At 21.8% G+C, this 24,388-nt stretch overlaps 7 protein-coding genes across 7 annotated transcripts; 1 reads left to right on the forward strand and 6 right to left on the reverse strand. All coding sequences in view use genetic code 6, as the record gives it.

The window, feature by feature from the left end:
• Window positions 1-661: 661 nt before the first annotated feature.
• On the forward strand, window positions 662-2,371 carry TTHERM_00537050 (hypothetical protein; the record flags this gene model as incomplete). The annotated part of the gene is made up of 5 exons (XM_001023515.3): window positions 662-1,158; window positions 1,213-1,301; window positions 1,354-1,465; window positions 1,525-2,241; window positions 2,296-2,371. 5 exons carry the CDS (start codon window positions 662-664, stop codon window positions 2,369-2,371), a joined length of 1,491 nt encoding a protein of 496 aa, XP_001023515.1.
• Window positions 2,372-2,757: 386 nt separating this feature from the next.
• On the reverse strand, window positions 2,758-3,303 carry TTHERM_000537059 (hypothetical protein; the record flags this gene model as incomplete). Its single annotated transcript, XM_012799805.1, has 3 exons — window positions 2,758-2,982; window positions 3,033-3,111; window positions 3,185-3,303. 3 exons carry the CDS (start codon window positions 3,301-3,303, stop codon window positions 2,758-2,760), a joined length of 423 nt encoding a protein of 140 aa, XP_012655259.1.
• A 603-nt stretch (window positions 3,304-3,906) lies between these two features.
• Window positions 3,907-5,430, reverse strand: TTHERM_00537060 (2-methylcitrate synthase/citrate synthase II; the record flags this gene model as incomplete). Its single annotated transcript, XM_001023516.3, has 4 exons — window positions 3,907-4,403; window positions 4,493-4,545; window positions 4,746-4,959; window positions 5,052-5,430. The coding sequence occupies 4 exons, from the start codon at window positions 5,428-5,430 to the stop codon at window positions 3,907-3,909; spliced, it is 1,143 nt and encodes a 380-aa protein (XP_001023516.1).
• Window positions 5,431-6,106: 676 nt separating this feature from the next.
• Window positions 6,107-7,924, reverse strand: TTHERM_000537069 (transmembrane protein, putative; the record flags this gene model as incomplete). Its single annotated transcript, XM_012799806.1, has 3 exons — window positions 6,107-6,578; window positions 6,640-7,157; window positions 7,223-7,924. 3 exons carry the CDS (start codon window positions 7,922-7,924, stop codon window positions 6,107-6,109), a joined length of 1,692 nt encoding a protein of 563 aa, XP_012655260.1.
• Window positions 7,925-8,654: 730 nt separating this feature from the next.
• TTHERM_00537070 (hypothetical protein) lies at window positions 8,655-11,035 on the reverse strand (the record flags this gene model as incomplete). The annotated part of the gene is made up of 2 exons (XM_001023517.2): window positions 8,655-10,325; window positions 10,517-11,035. 2 exons carry the CDS (start codon window positions 11,033-11,035, stop codon window positions 8,655-8,657), a joined length of 2,190 nt encoding a protein of 729 aa, XP_001023517.2.
• Window positions 11,036-13,206: 2,171 nt separating this feature from the next.
• TTHERM_00537080 (transmembrane protein, putative) lies at window positions 13,207-17,499 on the reverse strand. Its single transcript, XM_001023518.3, has 7 exons — window positions 16,788-17,499; window positions 16,575-16,731; window positions 16,154-16,523; window positions 15,650-15,998; window positions 14,994-15,591; window positions 14,727-14,898; window positions 13,207-14,665 (listed from the first exon to the last, which is right to left on the reverse strand). The coding sequence occupies exons 1-7, from the start codon at window positions 17,473-17,475 to the stop codon at window positions 13,328-13,330; spliced, it is 3,672 nt and encodes a 1,223-aa protein (XP_001023518.2). The 5' UTR covers window positions 17,476-17,499; the 3' UTR covers window positions 13,207-13,327.
• Window positions 17,500-18,233: 734 nt separating this feature from the next.
• Window positions 18,234-22,836, reverse strand: TTHERM_00537100 (transmembrane protein, putative; the record flags this gene model as incomplete). The annotated part of the gene is made up of 5 exons (XM_001023520.2): window positions 21,291-22,836; window positions 20,604-20,976; window positions 19,931-20,543; window positions 19,677-19,848; window positions 18,234-19,622 (listed from the first exon to the last, which is right to left on the reverse strand). The coding sequence occupies exons 1-5, from the start codon at window positions 22,755-22,757 to the stop codon at window positions 18,234-18,236; spliced, it is 4,014 nt and encodes a 1,337-aa protein (XP_001023520.2). The 5' UTR covers window positions 22,758-22,836.
• Between the last annotated feature and the right edge of the window lie 1,552 nt (window positions 22,837-24,388).

Raw genomic sequence — 24,388 nt, forward strand, 5'->3', positions numbered from 1 at the left:
TAAAGCTTTCTAATTAATTTTAATAATATTGTTAACAATAATATGTGGTGTGGTATTTATAGATTTTAATAATAAATATTTATTCTAATTGATTATTCAAAGAATAAAAATTTTAATTTATTTTTTTTAACCAAACAAATTAACAATTTTAATTTGTTTATTTATTTATTTTAAAATAATTTAATTTTGTAAAGTTTTAAACAGGTTTTAAATAAATCTTTTGTGATAATTCTATTTTGCGTTCTCATCATTTCATTTCATTTCATTCAAATAAATATATAAATAAATTGATTTAATAAAAGTAAATTTTACAATAGATAAAAAATTTTATTATTAAATATTTTACTGTGATCTTATTTAATTTGCTTAAAATTACTACTAATAAACAATTTTACAAGTTTTATTTATAAAAATTTCTTTCTTAAAATAAATTTATTGATTTCGAAATAAAATCTTTCTAGAAATAAGTTATAAATAAATATTTTAGATTGCTTTAATATCATTAGTTTTTTAATAGCAATGAAGAATATTCTATGTTTAACATTTATCAAATTTCAATCTATCTATTTTTGATTAATATATTTTTTTATTAAATTTTAATCAAAGATATTCAAAAGCTATTTAATTTACTAGGGAAATCGTATTTATTTAATTAGAATAAATGTCATAACTTCAAAAGCAGTACAACGATGAGGCCTTCAAAAAGGACTTAAAAAAATTAAAAATAATTAGTAAAAAAAAAATTATAAACAGTGTAGATAAGAGCTATGAAACACGTACAGTTTTTAATTTGAAGTCTTGCCATCAGATCAATAAAAGATTTATTCCTACATTACAATATTTCTAAAAAAATAAATATGATGAAAACTTTACTTATGTTAAAGTAAACAAACCAGAAATCAAAATTGTAAATAAAGCTTCGTATTTGTTTTTAGATAAAAACATGGTTGCGATGTCTGATATAAAAATGCCTCTATACTAGAATCTTCATTTTCATTTAAACTTAGGAATTGTATAAAATAGATAGTCTCCTTCTTACTTTCTTTATCCTTACCTCAAATACTACTACAATGATACTACCTTACTTAAATTAGGATATTACAAAAGTAGGGCTGATCATATCTCTTTTTCAGTACTTAAAAACATTTATGCTGATATGTAAATAACCTGATTTATATTTAAGTAAAATAAATATTATTTATTAATTATAAGGTATCTAAGTGCAGAAATCAAATAAGGTGAATACATATAAGGAGTACCTCTTTCATAAAAGACTTTCAGATTTATAAAATTAAACTCAAGTAATTTAATAATTTTATTTTAAATTGTTAAAGCTGCTTTAAAAATAAATAGATAGCTAAGTTTATTTGAATTATGGTGACATTATTTCTCTTGGAATTTAACACTAATTATGGAAAAGAGGCAATTATAAAGCTTTATTTAACCTTGAATATAATGATTTACAGTAACTTTATTTTAATTATTTAAATCCATTGAAATAAATACACAAAAACTAAAAAATAGATTTGACAAAAATCCTTCGTCTAACTTATTCTTAAAGACATAAGTTACTAAAAAGATACCAAATACAAATTTTTCAATAAACCTTTAGGCTAATTAGTCATTTATCCTCTCAGAATAAGAAATAAATGCTTCTTATAAAGTGAATAATTATTGGAAAGTTAAATTAGGCATTTAAATATAATCTGATTACATAAATTTAATTGCTGGATTTAAAAAAAGTAACTTTGAATTAAGTCTTCCTGTGTTATCATTTGAAGCCTCTCATTAAAAACTGATTTCCTTATTTGGAATAGTATCTCTAGTAGCTATTTTGGGAATCAAATATTTTAAAAAAAGCAGTTAAAAATCTGAAAATGAAAAAGAGGCTCAATATCAAAAAGCCTTAGAAGAAAAAATAAAGAAAAGAAAGGGATAACTTAGTTTAATAGAATTTTAATCTTAGGAGAACAATTAGTATTAAATTAATAGAAATGGTTTGATAATTATAGAAGGGTATTATGGAAATTCTCAACATATTAAAGAGTTAAAAGAGTCAATAAACAGGGCAAACTATTTACATTAAAATAAAGCAAGAGCTGAAGTTATAGATGTTACAATCCCTTTGAGATTCTTCTAAAGTAAAAGAGGCCTTAATATTTAAACATTAAGCAAAGAGAATTTAATAGGATTCTTTAATCCGTGTAGAGAAAATGATTGCAGTAAATCTCTGCTTATTAGGTAATCAATTTATTTATTTATTTTAATATAGCTAATTTTGATAAATATTATTAGGTATAGTCTATATGGATAGATATTTGAGCAAATATATATGGATAATAAAGATGTTGAAATCTCATTATAAGATTGAAATTTTGTTTGATTCTGGTATTAATTTCATTGAAATGAATATTTTAAAATAAAAATTAATTAGTATTTAATACAATTAAATAATTATTTTGATTTAATCTGCCTGGATTTATATATTTAAGTTTCCTCAAATGTTTAAAGACTAATAAATATATTATAAAACTATCAACATAACTAACTAATCATATCTTGAATTATCATATTTAAATTTTAATATTTTTAATTTATTAAATAAAACTCAAAAAAACATTATTTTTAAATCTTAAAATAATTTCTTAGTCTCTTCTTATGAATTAATTTTTATTTAATAAAAGCAGGAAATGAGTTAGGTAGGTAAGGTACATATAATGATTTTAAATAAAAAGTTCTTAATTCTAGTTTAAAAATTCAATTTAATTCTTAAATATAAATAATAATTGAATAGACAGACATACAAGTTAATTAATTAATTAATTTTTATTTTGGTATTTGCTTTTTATAATTAATTTAAAATATTTTATATAACTACATATTAATTGAAAATGGATTTCTGCAAATTTTCTGAAAGTTTTTCTTATTTAATTAGAATACTTTCTCAGCTATTTTTAGGGGGTAAAGAAAAAGTGTTCTTGTCTATTTTTAATAGTAAAAAATATTAAATTAAAGCTTCATAATAATATTACTTATAAAATCTATTAAATAATCTTTTAGCTCTAAGCAATGACATTAAAATTTGAATGTGCATGAATCAGTTTAGATATACTATTTTTATAAAAATCTTTTTTGAAACAAAGTGATAAATAAATATATCTATATATATATAGCAAAATATTACAAATTAATTTTGATTTTGCTCAGACTTATCGCAGATAGAAGCTGTTCTTATAATGTCTTTTAGATTAATAATTTCTGTAGGGTTATTTAAAATTTCTCCATTTTTAAAAGTATATACATATTCTTCAGTAATTACAATCACTCTACTAAATTTAAAAATTTATTTTATTACTTTTCTGATTATTAATGGTAGCAATTTAAGCTTTATATTATTAATTAGTATTATTTTTATAGTTGTTAATTTTAGCGACTCATAAAGAATCATTTTATAGTTTTAAAAAAAGAATACTTTCGCCAAGATTTAAGGTGTTTGGATTGTTTCATAACTTCACATTAAAATAAAATATCTTGCTTATTTAATAAAGATTTTTTCATAGTTTGCTCAATCTATTTAGTTTTTTTTTTAGATATTAATTAAAAATCAGTCTAAATCTATTGGTTTATAACTATTATTATTTTTTTTTTTTGAGAAATACTAATTTTAATATTTTACAAAAATTGCTTCTTGACTTAAAGACACTATATTAAATAAACTAGTAATTTATGTTAAAATGCTTTGTACTTTGTTTATAATATTAAAACTTTTATAAAGAAATTTATTTTTAACAAACTTAAAAAAATTTTATAAAATTACATTTTATAAAAAAAATATTTAGTAATTTATTATTATTTTAGTTCTTAATTATTTTATTTATTTATTTATTTATTGTAAATTTCTTTTGATCAAAGTCTTTGATTTAAGGGAACAAATGAAAGCTTTTAAGGACCAGTGTAGTTAGAGGTTGGTCTGATAAGCTTATTGTTTGCTCTTTATTCAAAAATATGTGCAGCCCAACCAGTTACTCTAGACATGACAAAGATGGGAGTAAATAATTCAGTAGGAATTCCGCATTAGTGATAGGTAGAAGCAGAGTAAAAATCTAAGTTAGGGAATTTCTTTTTCTCATTTACTACTCTGGTTTCAATATGTTCACTTATTTAATAAAGGATTTTCTTGCCAAACTTAGGCTATTTTTCAGCTAAAAGCTTACTGTATTCTTTAATAATGTCGCTACGAGGATCTCCATTCTTATAAACTCTATGACCAAAACCCATGATCAACTTCTTAGATTTAAAAGATTCAGTTAAAAAGGAATTAGCTTCTTCAATACTACGAATATTTTCTAAATATTGCATGACAGCTTCGTTGGCGCCACCATGGAGGGGACCTCTTAAAGTACCTTTTATAATAAAATACAATTTTATTTATTAAAAAGTAAAATTTATTATTTTATGAAAATCAACTAAAAAAATAATGCTAACTAATTACCTATTGCAGTTGTTATGCCAGAGTAGAAATCTGCCAAAGTACTTACAGTAACTCTAATTATTATTAAAAAGATTGGTAAATAATTAATTAATTTATTATTGCTTACGAATATTAAAATTTAAATAAAATAAAAATATTCCAAAAACGTTTGCGTCAAGGAGAATTTAAATTATTGAAAGAATAAAAAGATTTGTATGTGATTTCTTTTTAATTTTTTCTTTTACAAAATAAACAGATATGTTTGCTTAATTACCTTGCTGCAAAAGTTGAAGCGTTGAAATCATGTTCTGCATAGAGGATTAAAGAAACATCAACAGCTCTAACTATTAAAGGATCAGCAGTTTGACTAAGGTGCAAAAGCTTAACTAAGTTACAAGCAATTGTGTCTTTAGGACCAGTTTGCTCGTTGATTCTAACTCCACTATGAGCAAAGTGGTACCAATAAGCCATGGCAGGACCAAAAATACCTATTTTTATAATATATTTTGTTTAAATTTACATCACTTAATTATCATTAAAATCATAATTCCTTAATTAAAACACAAGCTTCAAATATTACCTAATAATCTAATTGCTACTTTATATTAGTCATTTTCTTTTGTTTCTGGCTCAATCAAACCTAGGAATGAACTAACAGTTCTCATCATATCCATAGGATGAACATCAACAGGAATTCTTTCGAGAATTTCTTTCAACTAAGCAGGAAGATATCTTGCTTTTACAATTTAATCCAAAAATTCTTCCAACTATTTTGAAGTGGGAAGTTTTCCAAAAAGAATAAGGTAAGCAACATCTTCAAAAGTAGAGTTCTTTGCAAGGTCTACAATGTCATATCCTCTATAGTTTAAACCCATACCAATACCAACTGTAGAAATAGCACTATCACCAGCAACTATACCTGCTAAGCCACCTCCAGATTTCTTTGTTTTCTCGGCCATTTGTTTAGAATTTTTTTTTTCTTCTTCCCTTTTTGATAGTTTGTTTGTAATTAATTTTCTGACTTTTTATAGTAATTTCTTTAAAAATTTTTAATATTATCACTTTTTATAGTTTTTATATTGATTTGTGATGACGCTATTAGAATGAAAAAGAAAATGTGTACAATGACGTCAAAGAAGTTATAAATTGTGTCATCTCTGTATCTCATAAGAAGATTTATTATTCAATATTAATGTAAAGATATTTGAAAAACAAAATTTACATAAACCCTTTACTATTTTAAACCCAAAATATAAGTATTTTTTTTTCAAAATATTTATATTCAAATAATCTATAAAAAGAAGTCAGCTAAAAGAATGATTAACTATAAAATTTTTTGATAAAAGTCTCTTACGTTATATATTTAACTTATAAAGATGCGGCGGTTTAAGAATTAAATCTAATTTTGAAAATTTTTAAATTAAATTTATTAAATCATTATTCATAAATAAACATAATAGATGATTTAGTAAGCCTTGGTACTCAAGAGATGACAAAATGTAAAATTAACGAAGTAAGAAAATTAATTTATAAATTAGAGATAAATCAGATAAAATAAAGATTATATACAATTATAAAATATTTTTCAAAAGTTTTTAATAAACTATTTTAGAATCTGGAAATTAAAAATAATCGTCACTATTATTTAGCAAGTCCGCTCTCCATCATAGCCTAAAGACGTTTTGAATCTATAAGCGCATCTTCCTCATCATTCTTTCTTTCAACTTCAAAAACTTATCTTAAGAGGGAATTTTTAAATTTCTAATCTAATGGATTTTAAGGCTAATCAATTTTGTTTAGTTCTTCATAATATTCTAAAGCCTTTTAAATTCTAAGATTTTCATTCTCATCTAATTTATCAAGAATTTCTAAATGGTTTATGTCTTGTTCAGACGGGAACAACCTTCTTCCAATGAAATCAAGAGAGGCATATTATTTGTCAGTTAAAAGCATTTAAATAGCAGTTTTTAACTTCAAAATTTCTAAATGAACTTAATGTGCATTCATCATACTCCATGACTTTTCTAGGGCTTTTTTAAATCCTTTAACTTAAGGATCAGGTTCATCATCTTTTATCCTTTTGCAGTCAGTGTAATAATGCTTCATACTATAATCATAAAAATGATATTATTATTTAAAATTATATTTTCTAAAAAAATATAACTTACATTTTAAAATCATAAAGGTCAAACAATCTATTTTTAACTTTGAGTCTTTGCTTGATTTATTCTTCAGTGCTAGTTTAGTCTGCTTAAACTTAATTATTTGCAAATAAGGTTTTATTGTTTTTCTTTTTCTTTTTCTATTCTATAAATTGATCAATTTCTAAAGCTGATTTCTTGTAATAATTATTCATAATTACTTCAATACTTTCTTCAACATTTTTATTTTCACTTCCCATCTTAGCTATTATACCAGCTATTAATAGAGTACTGAATATGGACTAGAACTAAGCTAAAACAATTGAAATTTTTGGATATGACACTATCTGCTTGAAAAGTTAATCATTTAAGGAAATTTATGATAATCTGATAAGATTAGCTCCGTTTGTCCATTTTTAAAATCTTACTTTAGATGAAGCTTGAGTAAGATATGATTAAGTTTTTCTGAAGTCGCTAATATAAGTATATGTTTTCCATGAAGACAAGAGGAATCCATCATCAACTTTCGATTGTGATTGTGTAGCCTAATTTTATTATATAGAAGTTTGATAAATAAAGATAAGGAGATAAAAATTAAGAAAAAAATTACATCATATTAATCCTAAACAAACAAAGCTGGGTCAATCACAATAGTCTCTCTAGTTAATACTAATTCTAGTTTTTAATCATCAGTAAAGAATCTTTGATAAATAAAAGCGAATTCCATGTAATAATTTGGATCATTAACAATACTACCAGGACTTTAGCCATTTTTAATGAATAGTGCAAAATTAAATACTATATTTGCAGATGGATCACCTTAATTAGTTTTCAATTCAATAGTAGGAACTTCTGAAGTATCAATACAATAATAGCTTGCAAGATTTTGGAAACCAGGAAGGACATCTTCACATTTTTTAATAGAAAAGTAGCTAGCGGTGTTAAAAGTATCACCATTATTGTCTAAATACATATAAACTTCGAAATACTCTTTCCAAGTCGTGATAATTGTTCCACCAGATCTAAAGCAAAATGCAAAAGGAGAATAATTTAATGTCTATGTTGTTAAACCAGATTGGTTTTCTTATAAAGTTGTAATTGAGGGAGTATAAGAGCCACTGAAAAACAAGTATAAGATATAAATTAAATAAGCTAAGGAAAGACCTACGATACAAATGCTGAGTAAACCTCCTATTGATGTCTTTTTAGTTTTTTAATTATAATCTACTCTATGATAATATGGTTAACTAAACATATCAAATTTTCTCAAGAAAAGCATTCCTTGTATACTCTATAGATACTACTCTATCATTTTCCTTTTTTATATTCACCTTAATCAACTAAAATTTACCTTTCTTTAATGATATATTTTTTTTAATTTTTAGTTTCAATATAATTTTTAGTTATTTATTATACAATATAAACAGGTTTCAAATTTAATTACTCTAAAAAATTTTACTTGCAATTTTTTTCACAACAAAAGAGAGCAATAACTTGTTTAGCATTTGCCTTATTTTTCTATTTTATGATAAGTTATGTAACAAAAGGAAAATAGTAAAAAATAAAATTTATACCAACACTTTACTGTAAAATTTTATTTATTTGAAGCAGAAATTAAAATTTTCTTTGAAAAAAAACATTTTATTATTTGCTTTTTAGTTTTTTGAAGTAATTATTATCTAAATGGTTCTGGAAAAAATATAATTTTAATTCATAAAATTTTCAAAATTCTTAGAAAATATTTGATAATGAAATAAATTGAGGTAAATTTAATATGAAAAATTGGGAAAAAAAGTAGAGTGGTATTTGATCTTTATTACAAAGCAGATTCAAGCATAGAAACAAATAATTTTGAAATTGCGTTATTATTTAATTTCGATTTTAATTTTAATAAAATAGCTCGAATTATATAAATAAGTATTATTTTGTCCGACGATTATTATTTAAACAATATTTTCCATTATACAAAAGGATTTATCTTTAAAAAATAATTTAATTTATCTGAGTAATATAAAATTTTAGTGTAATATCATTTATTTTTTTCATATTTGGTGTTAATTAATTGAGCTTATTGTATGTATTTTATTCTTTTTTACAGTTTCATTCACTTAATTTTTTTATTCTTTATATTATTTATTGTAATAGTCATCATAGCTGTTTCCAACGCTGTTTGAAACGCTGGATTCAGATAAATTTTCTAAATTTGTACTTGATTTTGATTTTTTTTGTATAAACTATATCAATTACTTTTTAGGTACTAGTCTTTATTTCGATTAAGGAGTTGTAGTGATTCTATTAAATAAAGTCTTCATCGCAGAGTTTATATCTGGGGATTTTGAATTATACATATCTTCAGATTGATCAATATTTGTAATTTAATCAGGTGAGTTTGAGTACAATTGCTAAGAATCTCTGACACTATTCAAATTAAATATAGAATTTTATAGATTTATTTGTGGTTGTCTTAAAGAAAGGTCAATAGGTGCTGCATCATGATTATTTCCAAAATTTTCATTACTTTCTCCATAGAGTCTTTCACTATCTCCTAATTATTTGTTCGGAAAATGAATAGCTTAATCTTAAATTTCATATTACTGATCAGAATTTATTTATTTGATTTGAGTTAGATGCTTTTGAAATGAGTTTAAATTAATTGAATTGCTTAAAGTTTTTGTCTTTTTGGATCGCTGGCGGAACTACCTATATTGCCTTTAGCCACTATTTAAATTGGTATACATTTAATTTATAGAATTTCTTGTAGCAGTTAATGGAGGTGTTGTAAATAATTAAAATGAACAAATTTGTGATTAAGACATTTAAGAAAAATCTCTATTCTCTATTATTTCTAAATCTTTAAAAAGATCAAATGAAATTTCAATAATCTTCCCATCAGCAACTTAAGAGCTTATTTTATAAGGCCCTATAAGCTATACGTACAAATTTATTATTCTTTTGCATATATGATTAATTCTAATATCACGAATTCCATTTAGATACTTAAGCAAGTCATCAGCTGATGGCATAAAAGGCGCATCTTAACAATTAAGTATGAGCTTTAGTTTGTAAAATTCAAAGAATTAATTTGATTCTTCAGTGCAAATAAGTTCAATTGGCGAAAAATCAATTTATGATTCTTTAATATTGCTCTTATCGCCGAATGATGGTTTCTTTACAATTAATATCTTATACCAAGTAATCATATTAGTAACTAAAGCTATTAAGATTTATCTTACTTTTTGAATATCATTATTTACATTAAATTGATCATCTACTGCGTTAAGTACCGAATTTCCGCTATTAATATCCTCAAATAATTTCCCCATCTGATTATTAGAATTTTAAGTATTTTCTTTGGAAAAAGAGACATTACTTGAGTTTTGATTTTAAATATACAACGAAGGTATTTATTAAATATTTTAATTTGTTTCAGTGAAATTATTTTTCCATTTAGCAAACAGTGAATCCTTTTGGGGTTTTTGTTAATAATTATTAGCAGACATGAGCTTGTTACTGCTATTATTTTGCATAGAGTTTTAATTTTACAATAGTTCACCTTTAAATATCACTTATATTTAAAATATATCTTCAATTTCTTTTAATAAAGATTTGAGATTAAACGTAGACTTTCTAATCCTATTTGTTTTACTTTCTTCGCGTTTAACCAAATATTCCTACTAATAGTCCATTAAATTGATTTATGATAGCAACGGAACCTTTTATTAAATGTAATAAAAATTAAATTAATAATTAATTACTTAAAAAAACATTATCAAAAGGCAGAAAAAAAGTATTGATATTTTTTTCTTAGCATTATTGAAAAAGTTAACTCAAAACCCTTTATTTTACATTAGAAAACCTAATAAAAAGAGAGCTTCTAAACTAGTTTGATGTAAATAAAAATTACCATTTAGGATGGGTGTATCGATTTGCATATTTTTATTGTTTCAATAGCTTACATTTTCATTTAAATCAAACTTTACTAATATATCGTTATTTAATTATTTATACTTGTTTTAATATCCTCTATTTCTCTCTTATCTGTTAAATTCTCTAAAGTTACTCCTAAATATGGTCTCTCCATCAAGATAAGCCTTACTTTTATTTTGAAATATGTCTTTTTATTAGATGACTCATCTTAATAAAATCCTTAGAGAGTATCAATTTTGTTCAACAATTTTAATTATTCCAGAATATCGTTTTGATTCTTTTTTATTGGTGATTAATCTAAATTTTCTGAACTTCTTTTTTAATTATTTATAGCTAAATTTAATTTATTTAGTGCAGCAAAACTTGCATTTTCTACAAAGGAAGCTTTTGATTTTTTTGTTTAGACATTATATACATTTGAGAGCTATTTTCTATTATTTCTATTGTAGAAAGGAGATTCAGATTATTATGCTTGAATATTTTAATTAGCTTGCATGTTATTTACATTACATGTTTTAATATAGTCTAAAGTAGATCTCTACAAATTATTTTATTCATTTGAATGCCTTGAATATTTATTGTTTATTTGTTATTTATTTTATAAAATATCATTTATCATCCAATGTTTTTACATTAGATAATCTTTTAAAGATGCATCCTTTTTTAAAAAATTTTCTTTTAGATCTGAATTTGGTAGATCGATCTTTATTTAGCTTACATATCCTTTTAAATTGTTTGAATCTCCTACTATCTTAGATAAGGCTTGATTGTAATCTATTTAGATTAAGAAAAAAATACAATTAAAAATACAAAAAAACTGATTAATCGAAGTAAACTATTTGTTTCGACCAATTAAATAAAATAAGCTAATAATTAGTTCATTAAACATTATAAAATTAAAATTATTTATCATAGGCGTACATACATTAATTTTAAATTATTTTTTAAATTTAAAAACATAAAATACCTATTATCTAGAAATCGCTCGTAATTGGATCCAAATATGACATGAAAAAACCTAAGCTGAAATTGGTGTTAATAAACGACTGAAGTTCATTTAGTGATAATTAAATCAATGACAAGCCTTTTAACTTTTTTATAAGATGATATTTGACTCCCAAAAATATTGCATGAACCAATAAAAAGTTGTAAATAGAATCAAACTCAATTTTATCAATATCAATTATCGAAATGATAAATAACTCTACTTAAACAAGTAAATCTAATAAAAATTAGCCTGTGCCTATTAGAAGCATGCAAATACATATCTGTTATAATTATTAAAAATAATAAGGTATCCTTTTAACATTTAAAATTTCTCAAATGAGGTTCCTAAAACTCGTTTAATTAATTCATTTTTAATAAAAAATACTGATTAATTTAGTTATAAAAAGTACTTGTCCAATTTGCATGGATTGATTTTTAGTCATATCTATATTTTTTAAGTACTTTAAGTGATAACCACAGACTGCTATTAGAGTAAGTTATGATATGAAGATCAAATAAGTGTAATATTTTTTAAAAAACGCTAATGCCAAGATAAGCAAAATAGTAAGCGCTAAAAAAGCCACAGTTGCTATACTTTATTCATATATTAATTAATAAATAGATAACGAACCAAGCAAAGTAGCAGCTATAAAAAGAAATAATTTTTTTTCCTGTTTTAATGAACAAACAAAATATAAAATAAAATGTTATATAAAAAATATGATAATAAATATTACTTCAAGAATTTTTTAATCTAAAAATAGTGTTTCATGAATAGGAGATTTAAATTATAGATTCCATTTATTTATTCCATTATCAATCTAATGATTTGAAACTTAGCTCTTTCTTTTTTGCATTTTGTTTTTATATAAAGTTATTTTAGCTAATTTTTTTATTAACTTTTTTTTTCAACCAATGTTAATTATCTAGCTTTGTAAATTTGATATTTTTTATTTTATTAAAGTACATTTATTTTTTTAAAATAATGTAAAATGTTCTTTTAATAAATGTAACATAATTAGCATAATATTTAAATAAAACTATGAAAATATTTGTTATTTGATATTGAATATTCAATTTAACAATATTTACATTCTGAATAATCTAAATATATCATATCATCTTAATAAATTCAATTAAGTAAACAGAAAGGAGAAATAAATTTATAGATCAATTATGTTTTTTTATATTAAATTTATCTTATTTCATTAATAATTTAAAAACAATAGGTTTCATCCATAATAAAAGATTGTTTTTCTATAATTTTAGTCTTAATTTACTTACTGAATCAACAAACAAATTTTTAGTATTTTATGCTTTAAAAAATAAATGAAAGATAGAAAGATAATTAACTTAATTAGCATAATTTTATAAATATTTAAATTATTAAATTCTGATTTTAATAATTCAAGTCAAAAAATAATTCTAATCATATTAATTTTTTTTTAATTTAAAGTTTAAAAAAGTATTTAAACTTAAAGGATATATGAATTTTTATATTATATCTAAGTTGATTTACTGTTTAAAAGTATATAATAGAGTAAAATGCCATTTCGATTTTCAATAAGCGAAGTTTAATGTTTTGATTTAATTAAGATAATAAATAGAAATACTGTTTTATTTTTTTTTTTTGTATTTTTGCAAAAACGAAAAACCTAAATATATATTTTTATTTTAATACTTTATGATAATATAAAATTTTTTGGCTAAAATATTTATTAAAATTTGTTAAATTATTTTATTTTTAAAATTGATTAATTTTATTTTGTTTAATAATGTTGAAAAATCATATTTAAGTTTCTCATATAATTAATGAAGGATTAGTTATCTTTTTTGCCTTTACGAGAGATTACCTAAGCAGATTTTTCATACTTTCATCAATATTATTATTTGAGAAGTCAACAATAAAGGTTTCTAACTTTTTGAATGTTTACAACTAATATGAGATAGCTTCTATTGACTAGTTTGTAATTTAGGTCTCCTAGCAAGTATATTATATTTCTTCTAGAGTTTTTAGCTCAGAAAATACGAAGTTAATTGCTAGGAAACAGTCATCGTCAAATTTTTTATTTTTGCTAAAATCTAAGCACAAAATTTTAAGATTTACTAAAAATATAAGCCCTTACTTTAGCTCCAAAATAGAGTTGTAATCAAAATCACAGCGACTCAAATTTATCTAAAGTGATAGGATTCTTTGCTAATCCATCAATATTTCTTTAATATTTGGTAAAAAGTTTAAGTTACTATTTCCTTCTAAGTTCAAGATCAACTCAAGTAAATTGTTGTTTTTATTTAAGAAATTAAGAAAAGGGTAAAGCTAAGATTATATTTCATTATGACATAAATCAAGATTTAGTTTCTATATAGTAGATGGGAATGTTTCAAAAGAAGAAACAAAATTAGAAAATCCATCTTTTGTAAATTGGTTATACCATAAAGTTAAGTGCAATTCTCTCAGGTAACAAAGACTAGAGAAATCAAATTTATGAACATTAGCTAATGAGATACCTTTAATAATTAGATCAATATATTCAAGAGATTATATTTTGGAAATATTATCAAGAATTAGTTCTATTCCTTTTTAATTAACTCTATTTTTGGTTAAATTGATAACAAACTTTTAAAGTTAAATATCAGATCTATTATTTTAATTTTCTTATTTAGATATTAGCATTTCAAAATACTTGCAAAGCTATTAAGCACCTTCTTAATAAATTTGACATCCATTAAGATTTAGTTCTAAACATTTTAAAGACTTCTTTTTTTTGGTAAATACATTTATAAAATCCTTAAACCCTATCTTCGTAAGTCTATTACCTTCAAAATTGATATTAACTGTTTCTAACTTAGGTAACTAAATGAGGCTCTAAGAAATAATACTCCCAATATTATCTCCAAGATTATTATTCAGAAGATTTATAGAAATATTCTTAATAAAGTTTTATGAGCTGAGATAATGAAATAAGGCTTAAAGTTCACTTTCGCATAAACTATATTTTGATTAAGGATTTTCTTGTGAAAAATTTAAGTTAATAGTGTGCAAATATAGTTTCCATTACTCTTTGATTTATTTGTTGATCAGAATATTTACCCCAATTACATTAAAGAAAAAGTTTTCATTCTAAATATATAAATATCCCTTTCATATAGATAAAAAATATTTTTATAGGCATATTAAAATGTAGTTATTTGTGTGTTACTTTATTTGGCTAAGCATCGAATCGGTAACCTTTACTGCAAATCACTCCATTTTTAGAACAAGAAAATTAATGATTTTATATTGATTAATTATTTAAAAGAGCTTTTTTTATCATATTCTCTCCTGCTGCACTTAATTCCTTGCAATTCAATTGAAATTTCTGCAAATTAATCCTAATAAATTAATTGAAAAGTATATTTATTTATTTCTTTATTTTTTATTAATTTATTTATTTATATTATTTAAAAATTAAAACTTCTTTTTTTACCAATCCATAATTTATTATGATAGAATTTAAGCCTCGTCATCAAGAATGGTTTTTTCAGGAATATTCACACTAAATATAATTTTATCATTTTTATTATAACCAATAATCATTTCTTATAATTTATCAAGAAATAAAAATTAATTTTCTTCAAGTTCTATTTATGAAGGGTACCATAAAAAAGCTAGATCAGTTTCAAATAAAACAGATATTATTTAGTTTTAATTGTTAGTCATCCACTCATTAATAGATAAGTAAATTATTTATATTTATTCTTGCTTTAATAAGTTTTAGTAAAAAGATAATTAAATGTTTCTTAAGAAGGGCATGCTTGATAAAAAATTTTTCACAATTTCCTCAAGTCCTTCTCCAAAATAGTTATTGTTAAACTTAATGACAAGTTTTTATAAATTTTTAAATTTAGGAAGTGATTGCTTCATGTGTTTTTGCAAATTAGCAGCAATAAATGTGTGGTTACTTAAATTGTACTACATGCATTTAACTTCATCACAAGCCTATTGTCTGAGCATATTTAATTTTTTTATTTGATTCTAACTATTAATTTTTAAAATCTTCATCATAGGAAATAGCTTTCCAAATCCTAATTAATTTAATAAAATAATAATTTCATTTTAAAATAATTTTTAAATAAACTTTACCAAAAAATTAATTTTATTTTAGTTAGTCATTTTCTTAGTAGTCTTCAAGTAATTGTTATCTTTATTACATCTGTAAATCATTTTCATTAATATTTTTTTATTTTTTAATAAGATTTTTAGTTGATTATAAGTCTTTTTTTTGCATATTACTTAAATACTATAAGGTTTTGTAATAAATCTTGATATTATCATTGTATAATATTCCCATTAACTGAATTCCGTGGGTTAAAATTGTAAACAAAGATATTAGGAAAGAAAGCAATATAAAATAATCTATATTATTCGATGAAGTCTTCCATCGATTGTTTAAGTTGTTATTCAAATACTTTACAATAGTCATTGGTAGAGCCTAATTTAAATAAAACAAATATTTTAAATAATTTATAATGATAGACATTTAGAATATCTTATATTTAAAATAGCAATAGATAATTTTTAGAATTTAAAGACTTGTTATTAAATTATTCTATCTGTAATTAAAATAATGTAAAATCAATTATTTACTCCAAATATAGCCTTAACAATATCTGTAATCAAGATAAATTATTGTAAGTTTTTGTCTATTAGCAAAGTATCTATAGTAGGGAGCAAATTAGCGTCTAAAGTCACATCGATTTATGAAAAACCAAATTTATTGACACTTTCTTCCTACTACTAGGTTAATTAATAAGTAGAATCATAATTACTTTTTATAGAGTTTGGAGTATTTTTTAAATAGTTTTCTTCAGCCACAGACTATCCATTTATAATTTATGTATTTTTTTAAAATCTATCATTACATAACTGAATAGTTATTAGATTTTGAAGTTTTTTTAATGGTAAATTTTAATTAGATTCAAAATTATTATTGGTATTATCAATCTAATGAATTCCACTAAATATTTTAAAGGTTAATTTAATCTTAATTTATTTTTAAATTAATTACCTTTATTTCTAGTACTATGATATTTGTGAGTTATTTGTTTAAGATATGGTCTGCATAAAATTTTTTGTTTTTAGCTGATTCCTCTTTGAATTTTAGAACATTTTTTTCAAAATATTCATTGAATTTTTATTTTCTTATATCAGATTATCATCAGCTTCTATAATTTTTTTTATTTCAAATAAATTTTCATTTAATAATAAAAATGCTAATTACTTTGTTCTAATTAATCTTGATTGTTTGATATGCGGTTATTATTGCTTATTTATTTAAGATTACTTTATTTTCCAATCACCTCAATTTAATCTTTATGAAAATCTAAAATTTGTTAGTTATTTAATTGTGCTTACTGCAAGTTAGATGACTCTTTCTAAAGTGACTTTTCTTTTTATTTTAAATTTTTTTTATTTGCTTCTTTTTCGTCTTAGAATTCTAAATACGAAGATATGTTCCTCATTAAATCAGCTGTAAGAACTGCTTGATATTTTAAGTAAGTATACCCAAAAAGAAATACAGGAAAGACTTTTGTTTCTTACAAAAGTGCAACAAATATTGTATAAGGCAGTAGCATAAGTATTGATTTTAATATTGTAAAGTAATAAATAACTAAACAATATAAATAATTGCATATATACTAAAATAAACTTTTAGAGTTTTTAACCCTTTCATCTTCTTGCGGTTCAGGAATTTTCATTTTTATTTCAGATAATAATATTCCCCAAGCAAGTACTTGTATTAAAGGACTCAATAGGATAAAAAAAGCCATAATATCTTTGATGTAAGTAATCTTAAAATCTTCAGTATAGTAATAAATGATATCGCTAATTAATCCAAATATACCTATAGCCACTTTAACAGCGAATAGTGATATCCTTAAATAGCTTTTAGTTTATTTAAATCCCATCTATTAAGCAAACTTAAAATAAAAATACTATATTAATTAATTTTCTTAAGTAACTATTATCCAGGAATTTGTTTTAATTTTTACTTAATTGAATCTAGAAAATTAATATTATTTGTAATCAAATAAATTTCAAATAAATTACAAATAATTAATATTATTAATAGTAATCATCTTCTTTTCAATTTTAGAGATAAAAAATCATTTAAATAGTACTTTTACAGCTATAACTAAATCAATGGCTACTAGATTTAAAGAAAATAAAAAATTTTGATGCAAATATTCAAAAATATTAACAGTCATTTTCTAAAACTGAAGTTTGTTAGCATAAAATAAATAATCTATTTCTCCTTTTATTTATAAATATTATCTATTTTCTTACACATTAATAATTACATAAATTCAATTAATAATTTATTGATTAATCAAAAATATTTATACATATTTATGCATTAAAAGAAGTGTTAATTTTTTTAAATTGTAAGATACACACAAAAAATATAAAAATGAATGAATAAAATTTTGTAATAAGTAAAATTTTTGTTTTTTTTTTTGATTTGGTTTCTTAAAATTTTAAATAAATTTGAATTAATTATTATGTACAATTTTTCTATTTGAGATTATGAGAAAATATTTATTTTATTTATTTTTTAAAAAAATTTTTCATCAGAAAAAAATAACATTTGTTATTCAAATTAGAAAAACTATCTTTTCTATTCTAGATAAATTTTTTAAAGTCTAATTAGTAATTTTATTTGCGATCATATTCTGAATTATGGGTGCTAAATATGGTTTGACTTTAAAAGTCCGTCAACAATGTATTTCATCGCTGCTTATGTAGTTTTATTATCAATAAAATCAACAGTAACGGACCTTAGAGTTGTCATGCCAACAATTTTTTTAAATATAGCTTCAACTGTTCTATCTGTAATACTTGTTTTTTAGAAATTCAAAACCAAAATTTTAAGCTGAGGAAGAGAAGATATACTCCCCAAGATAGCATTAGTACATTCATCATTGAACTCTAAGTTTTCAGAGAAATTTAAATCAATTTTAAGTATGCTAGATAAGAAGTACAAGTTTTTTACGAGCTCTGTGACTCCTGCTAAGCCAAAATTACAGTTTGATAAATCAACTGTAAACTCTTCTAAATGTCTTATCTCTAATAAAGTTAAATCGAAATCCTTAAAACGTGTTAGATTTTTACCATTTTTACTATACACCAAATCCAACTTTTTTAGAGTATTTAAATGATCCAAATGTCCTTAAAATTATTATATTTTATCACTCATATTATTACTCACAACTTCAAAAGTAAGCTCTTCTAATTATTTAATACTTCTCATAGACTTAAAAAGATTACATAAACTTTAATCAGAAAAATTGTTACACCAAAAAGTTAAGCCTAACTTGTTTAATTCTTTAAGCAAGCTAAAATTAAATTCTGTTTAAATGTCAATAATATTGCCATTTAGTTTTAATTCTAAAGATTTTATATGTATCAAAGAACTTATAACTTTAAGTAAATGATCAAGCAGATCAGATTTGAATCTATTATTGGACAAATCTAAGCTAAGATATTCTAAAAAAATATCTTTTTTCGATTCAATAAAAGATGTGCTTATTCCAATATTATTATTATTATTCAGTTTTTAAATCTCTAAGATTACCAGCTTTTAAGTTTAATTATTTAAAAATTTAATTAAGTGACCAACTCCTTCATTTTAAATTAAATTTCTACACAAATTTATAGATATTTTTCTAAATTTTCTACTATTTTTATCAAAAAACTTAAAAATATTATTAACACCAATGGCTCCAAACCTATTATCACTAAAGTTCAATTCAATATCAATAAGAGAACTCAAATTATGTATGCATTAACCTATTGATTCTGATGTAATTGGAGTAATATTATTATTTCTTAAATTTAAGTTTAATGAAACCAATCCCTTATATTCTTGCACAAACTTCATAAGGCTTTATACATGATATTCTTTAAAGTAATTTTCATTTTCGTTTTGATTTTCAAAATTTAAGGTAATTTCCTCTAATTAAAGCTTTAAAATTAAATTTATATTCTTGTCAAATATAAATTTTAAGGCGTCATAGTTGAAAATAAAAGAACGATTTTCAATTTATAGATAATTCTATGATTTTATTTACAAATATTTTACTAAAAATAAATAAAAAATCAAATTTACTTTATTCTTATCAAGTTATAAATTATATCCTTTATTGTAAATCAATCCATTCTTCCCACTTACCAATAAACAAGATTAGAGATTTTATGAATTACTTACATAATAATTCATTTAGCTCTCATATTTTCTTGGCATGGACCTGTAAATAAGTTATAAGTGCTGCAAATTCTCCCTAAATTTAAATATATAAAGATATTTTGAAAATGCTTTAAATTAAAAATAAAATTTATTTTTTTCATATTTAAAATGAATACCATTCAGCCATAGTTTATAAAAATTCTTCACACTCTTGCTCATTAAACTCTTTTTCTGGTAAGACTATTTCTACAATATATTTTTCTGAAGGTGATGTATCAAATAATGCTTCAAATCTATCTTAAAATACTTCATAAAGATCATTAGGATACACTTATTTTAGTTTATAACATCTCCATATAAAAATAGAGTTATTTTAAAATAAAATATCTTCAGCAGTATCTTATATTTTTAAATGCCATGAATTAATCATTCTATAGATGTTATAAGCTTCTTCCTTACTCATTTGATTACCATAGTAGGATATTTAAAGATTATTCAAATTATTTTGCTCAGTAAGAATTTTATTTATTAATGGAGATATCTCTTTTTAGTAAAAGTTATCATCAAATTCGATAATCAATTTATTTAAAAATTTTATTTTATCCAAAGCTTTGCTTATTGTATTAATTATTTTTTAAGATTAATATCTATAGCCATTATAGAATAATTGTAACGATTTTATTTCCTCACTTGCTTATTATCGAAGAATTGATAGCTTATTAAGCTACATTAAATTATCTAACTTAACTTCTGCTCTCATGGGGAAAATCCTTCCAAAACCTTCAGCCTCTTTAAAGATAAAAATGATTAAAGTTATTTTTTTAAAATAAATAAATTAAATGATTTTACTCTTTTTTGAATTCTTCTTTTTAATATTTTTTAAGTTTTCATTTTTGTTTTCTTCCTCATTAGCTTATTGATTATTATTGTTATTTTTGTTATCACTATTTTATTTATTTTTATCAGTAGAATCGCTTTCGTAAGTTTATGATTTATCATCATTATTATTCATTTAAAATTTTTGTAAAAATTGTAATGTAAAGTAAAATATTTTGATATTTTCATCATAAAGTATATTTATCAATGAAATACCATGTAAAAAAATAGTTATTAATGAAGTAAAAAATGAAAAATAAATAAAAAGATTATAAGTTCCATTTGATAACTTCCAAGAATCATTAATACCATTGTTAATGAACTGTATAACAGTCATAGGTAAAGCCTATTTTTAATTTCAAAAATAAAATGAAAATCTTTATTTTAAATTTAATTACATTTAAAAAAATTAAAATGAATTTTATTTATTAAATCATTAAAAATTCAAAATTAATCTGTATTTTTATCATAAGATTATTTAAATTTCAATTGGTGTAAATATAAAATTAATAATTCAAACATTTTTATGCTGTAAATATAATTTAAAAGTAGCTTTTGAGTGATATAATTTTTATATTATTATTATTCAAATTTAATGTATTTTTTAAATATCTTAAATTTCATGAAATTCTTTTTTATGAACTTTATAGAAAATTTTACCTCAAACATAGCTTCAATTACATCTGTAATCAATAAAAATTATTCTAAATTATGATCTTGAATCAGAGTGTCAAATGTAGGCTGAATATTCGCATCAAGAAGTAAATCAGTTTCGTTGAAAACTTTATCGTTTGTCTCCTAATCATTTTCAGCCTCATTTTCAGGGATAACTTATTGATTTTACAAGTGAAGAGCAGCATTATTTGGTTGATTTAAATTCTCTCTTTTTAATATGCTTATACCTCTTTTTCTAGTTACTTCTTACTACTGTACTTATTGTTAATGGTGAATAATTTATTGCTATTATTAATTATTATACTTCAAGAGTTAAGTTATATTTTGGATAGACTTATCAAAACCTTTTTTTTTTATACTTGTTGCTCTTCTTCTCATTTAATGCATATTATCTTCATCAAAAAAATCAGTATTTTAAGCAACTAACTAATGATTATTTTTTTTTCTGGTAGGGGAGCTAATAGATTCTTTTCTTTACTAATTTTACATTAAAAGCACACTATTACCGAATGTATTTTATAAATCTATACTTTCATGGGGCTTTTTAAGAGGAGAATTTTGATTCAATAGCTTTTTTGTTTAAAATATGTTCTAATTAAAATATTTCTAATATAGCTAATCATTATTAGTTGGTGATTTTGACAAAAAAGGATTATGTAAATTCTTTGAATCGTCTAGCTCTGAATCGATTCTCTATGAGGATCCTTTATTTTTAAGATCCAAATTAATGTTAATAGGAATTTACTGGCTTCCTGGTTTTTCTTCTTATTAAAATGCTTATTTTAGGTTAATTATCTTTCTTGGCGAAGATGATGATTCAGGAGATATATTGATACTACTGATGCTTTTATTAATTGATTTCGATACCATTTTTGGAGATATCTATTCATGTTTTAATTCTACAATTTAATTATTATTATTGTTATTATTTTCTTTCATAAGCTTTTTTTCTTATTCCTCTTCTTCTTCTATTTGTTAAAATAAAAACAAGTGAGGAGCTAGATTTTTCATTAAATCCCTAGTCAGAATGGCTTAATACTTAAAATATGTGTAACCAAAAAGACAGAAAGGAAATATTTTAATCTATTAAAGTAGTGTTATCATTACAGATTAGGGTAGATATTTTACAATTTGAAACAATAATTTAACATTATATTCAACAACACTTATTAGTAAATTACAAACAAATGATAAAACAGATGTCGATTATTTAACTCGATTCATTTTTAGCGGTTTCGGTATATCTACTCTCATCTAAGCTAAAAGTATACTCCATGCCACTGACTAAATTATTGGACTAAGTAAAATAAAGAATAGCATAGCCTCTCTAATTTGATTAAATTTAAATGGCTAATAACAAAAGTATACAATGTTAGAAATTTTATCTAATACCCCTAAAATAATTTTAAAAGAGAAAACTAAAATCTTAAACCCTTTTGAAAAATCTCTCATGCTTATTATTAGGTGTATTATTTTTATCTCAAAATTTGTTTTAAGTTTTAATGTAATTTAAACTTAATGCACACAAAAATTAATTAATAGATAAATAAATTGGTTAACCAGAAAACTTTTATCTAATTTTTTATAAATATTATAAAAACTAAGTAAATGTCAAAGTAAATTATCTATATATATATTTATTTTTAATATATCTAAAATACTAAATCTAATAATCTTCTTACTTAAAAATCGGAACAAATTTTTAATATAAAATTTCAGAAGTAAGTGTAATTATAAAATAATAAATAATAATATTTATTTTTGAATAAGATTATTATAAACAATACTTAATTATTTAATAACTTGTTATTTTTTCGTTTCTAATAAAAAATAGTTTACAAAATAAATTTTTTCAATTAATTATACTTTTATTTTCTCAACCTACACTCGATATTTAATCCAATAAAAATCGTTCATATTATTTTAATATTTGAATTAAGTTTTTGTTTAATTTTTCAAAATAGAATAATATAATCTGAAATAGTTTAAAAATAAACTGAATTTTTTGTATTTAAAAATTCTTTTAAACAAAATTAAATTTATTTATTTATTTAAATTTATTAAAATAATTTTTGTCATTAAATTCAAATAAGAAAAAATTTTCAAATTATTATTTTGTTACTAAAAATTTGTAATGAAAATCTCTTTTTATTTTAATTAAATGAAAGGAGTAATAAAATCCATTTAGTGCTTGATAAAATTAACTAAAATTTTGTTAAATTTTGATAAATACAAAAAATTATTTATTTTACTTCAATAAAACAAAAACATAATTTAAAATGAATGATCTATTTTTTATCTAATTTAATTTTAAAATAAATTGTCATTATATAAAATGAAATTTTTTAATCAAGGAAATTTAATTTAATATCTGAGCTTAAAATTATAATAATTTAATTATAAGTAAATATAAATTAAATTGTTTGAATTAGTTATTAAATCCTTCTATAAAATAAGCTCATCTAAACCAACAAAATAAATTTTAAAATTCAATGAAATTTAAATTTAGAAAACAAAATAATATTTGAACGAAATTAATTGATTTATTACTATACAAACAAATTTAATAAAAGAAAATTTTTATTTTTTTACTGTTTATTAATAAAAGACGTCTTCACCTTTTTTTCTTTAAAAAGATTTTTAAGTAATTTCATATATTTAGTACTGTAAAAAGTAACTAATTTTAATATAATTTTGCTTTCTTTGCTTAAAGAAAAAAAAAATGTTTTATTACAATGTTTTATCCCTAATTTTATGTATTATTGCAAAAGATTCTGTCTTTATTCAATTTTACCAAAAAATTTATAAAAACTGGTTTTTTAATTGAAATATGAAAATTAAAAAAAAAAATGGAGTTTTTAAAACAATAAAATAAGATAGGATAACATATTTAATTGATTTTTAAGATTTTTAATAGAATTTTAATTAAAATTCAATTTTAGATAGATGAATCATTCAAAATTTTTAACTGTTTTGCATAAGAGATTTGCTTTTTAAAGGTTTAAAAATATATTTACTGCCAAAATGTAACTCTCTTAAAGAAAAAAGAGAAAGAAATAAAATATTAAAAGTCTTTAATTTGT

This window comes from Tetrahymena thermophila (genome assembly GCF_000189635.1).
Source record: "Tetrahymena thermophila SB210 genomic scaffold scf_8254428, whole genome shotgun sequence".
NCBI classification, from domain to species: domain Eukaryota; phylum Ciliophora; class Oligohymenophorea; order Hymenostomatida; family Tetrahymenidae; genus Tetrahymena; species Tetrahymena thermophila.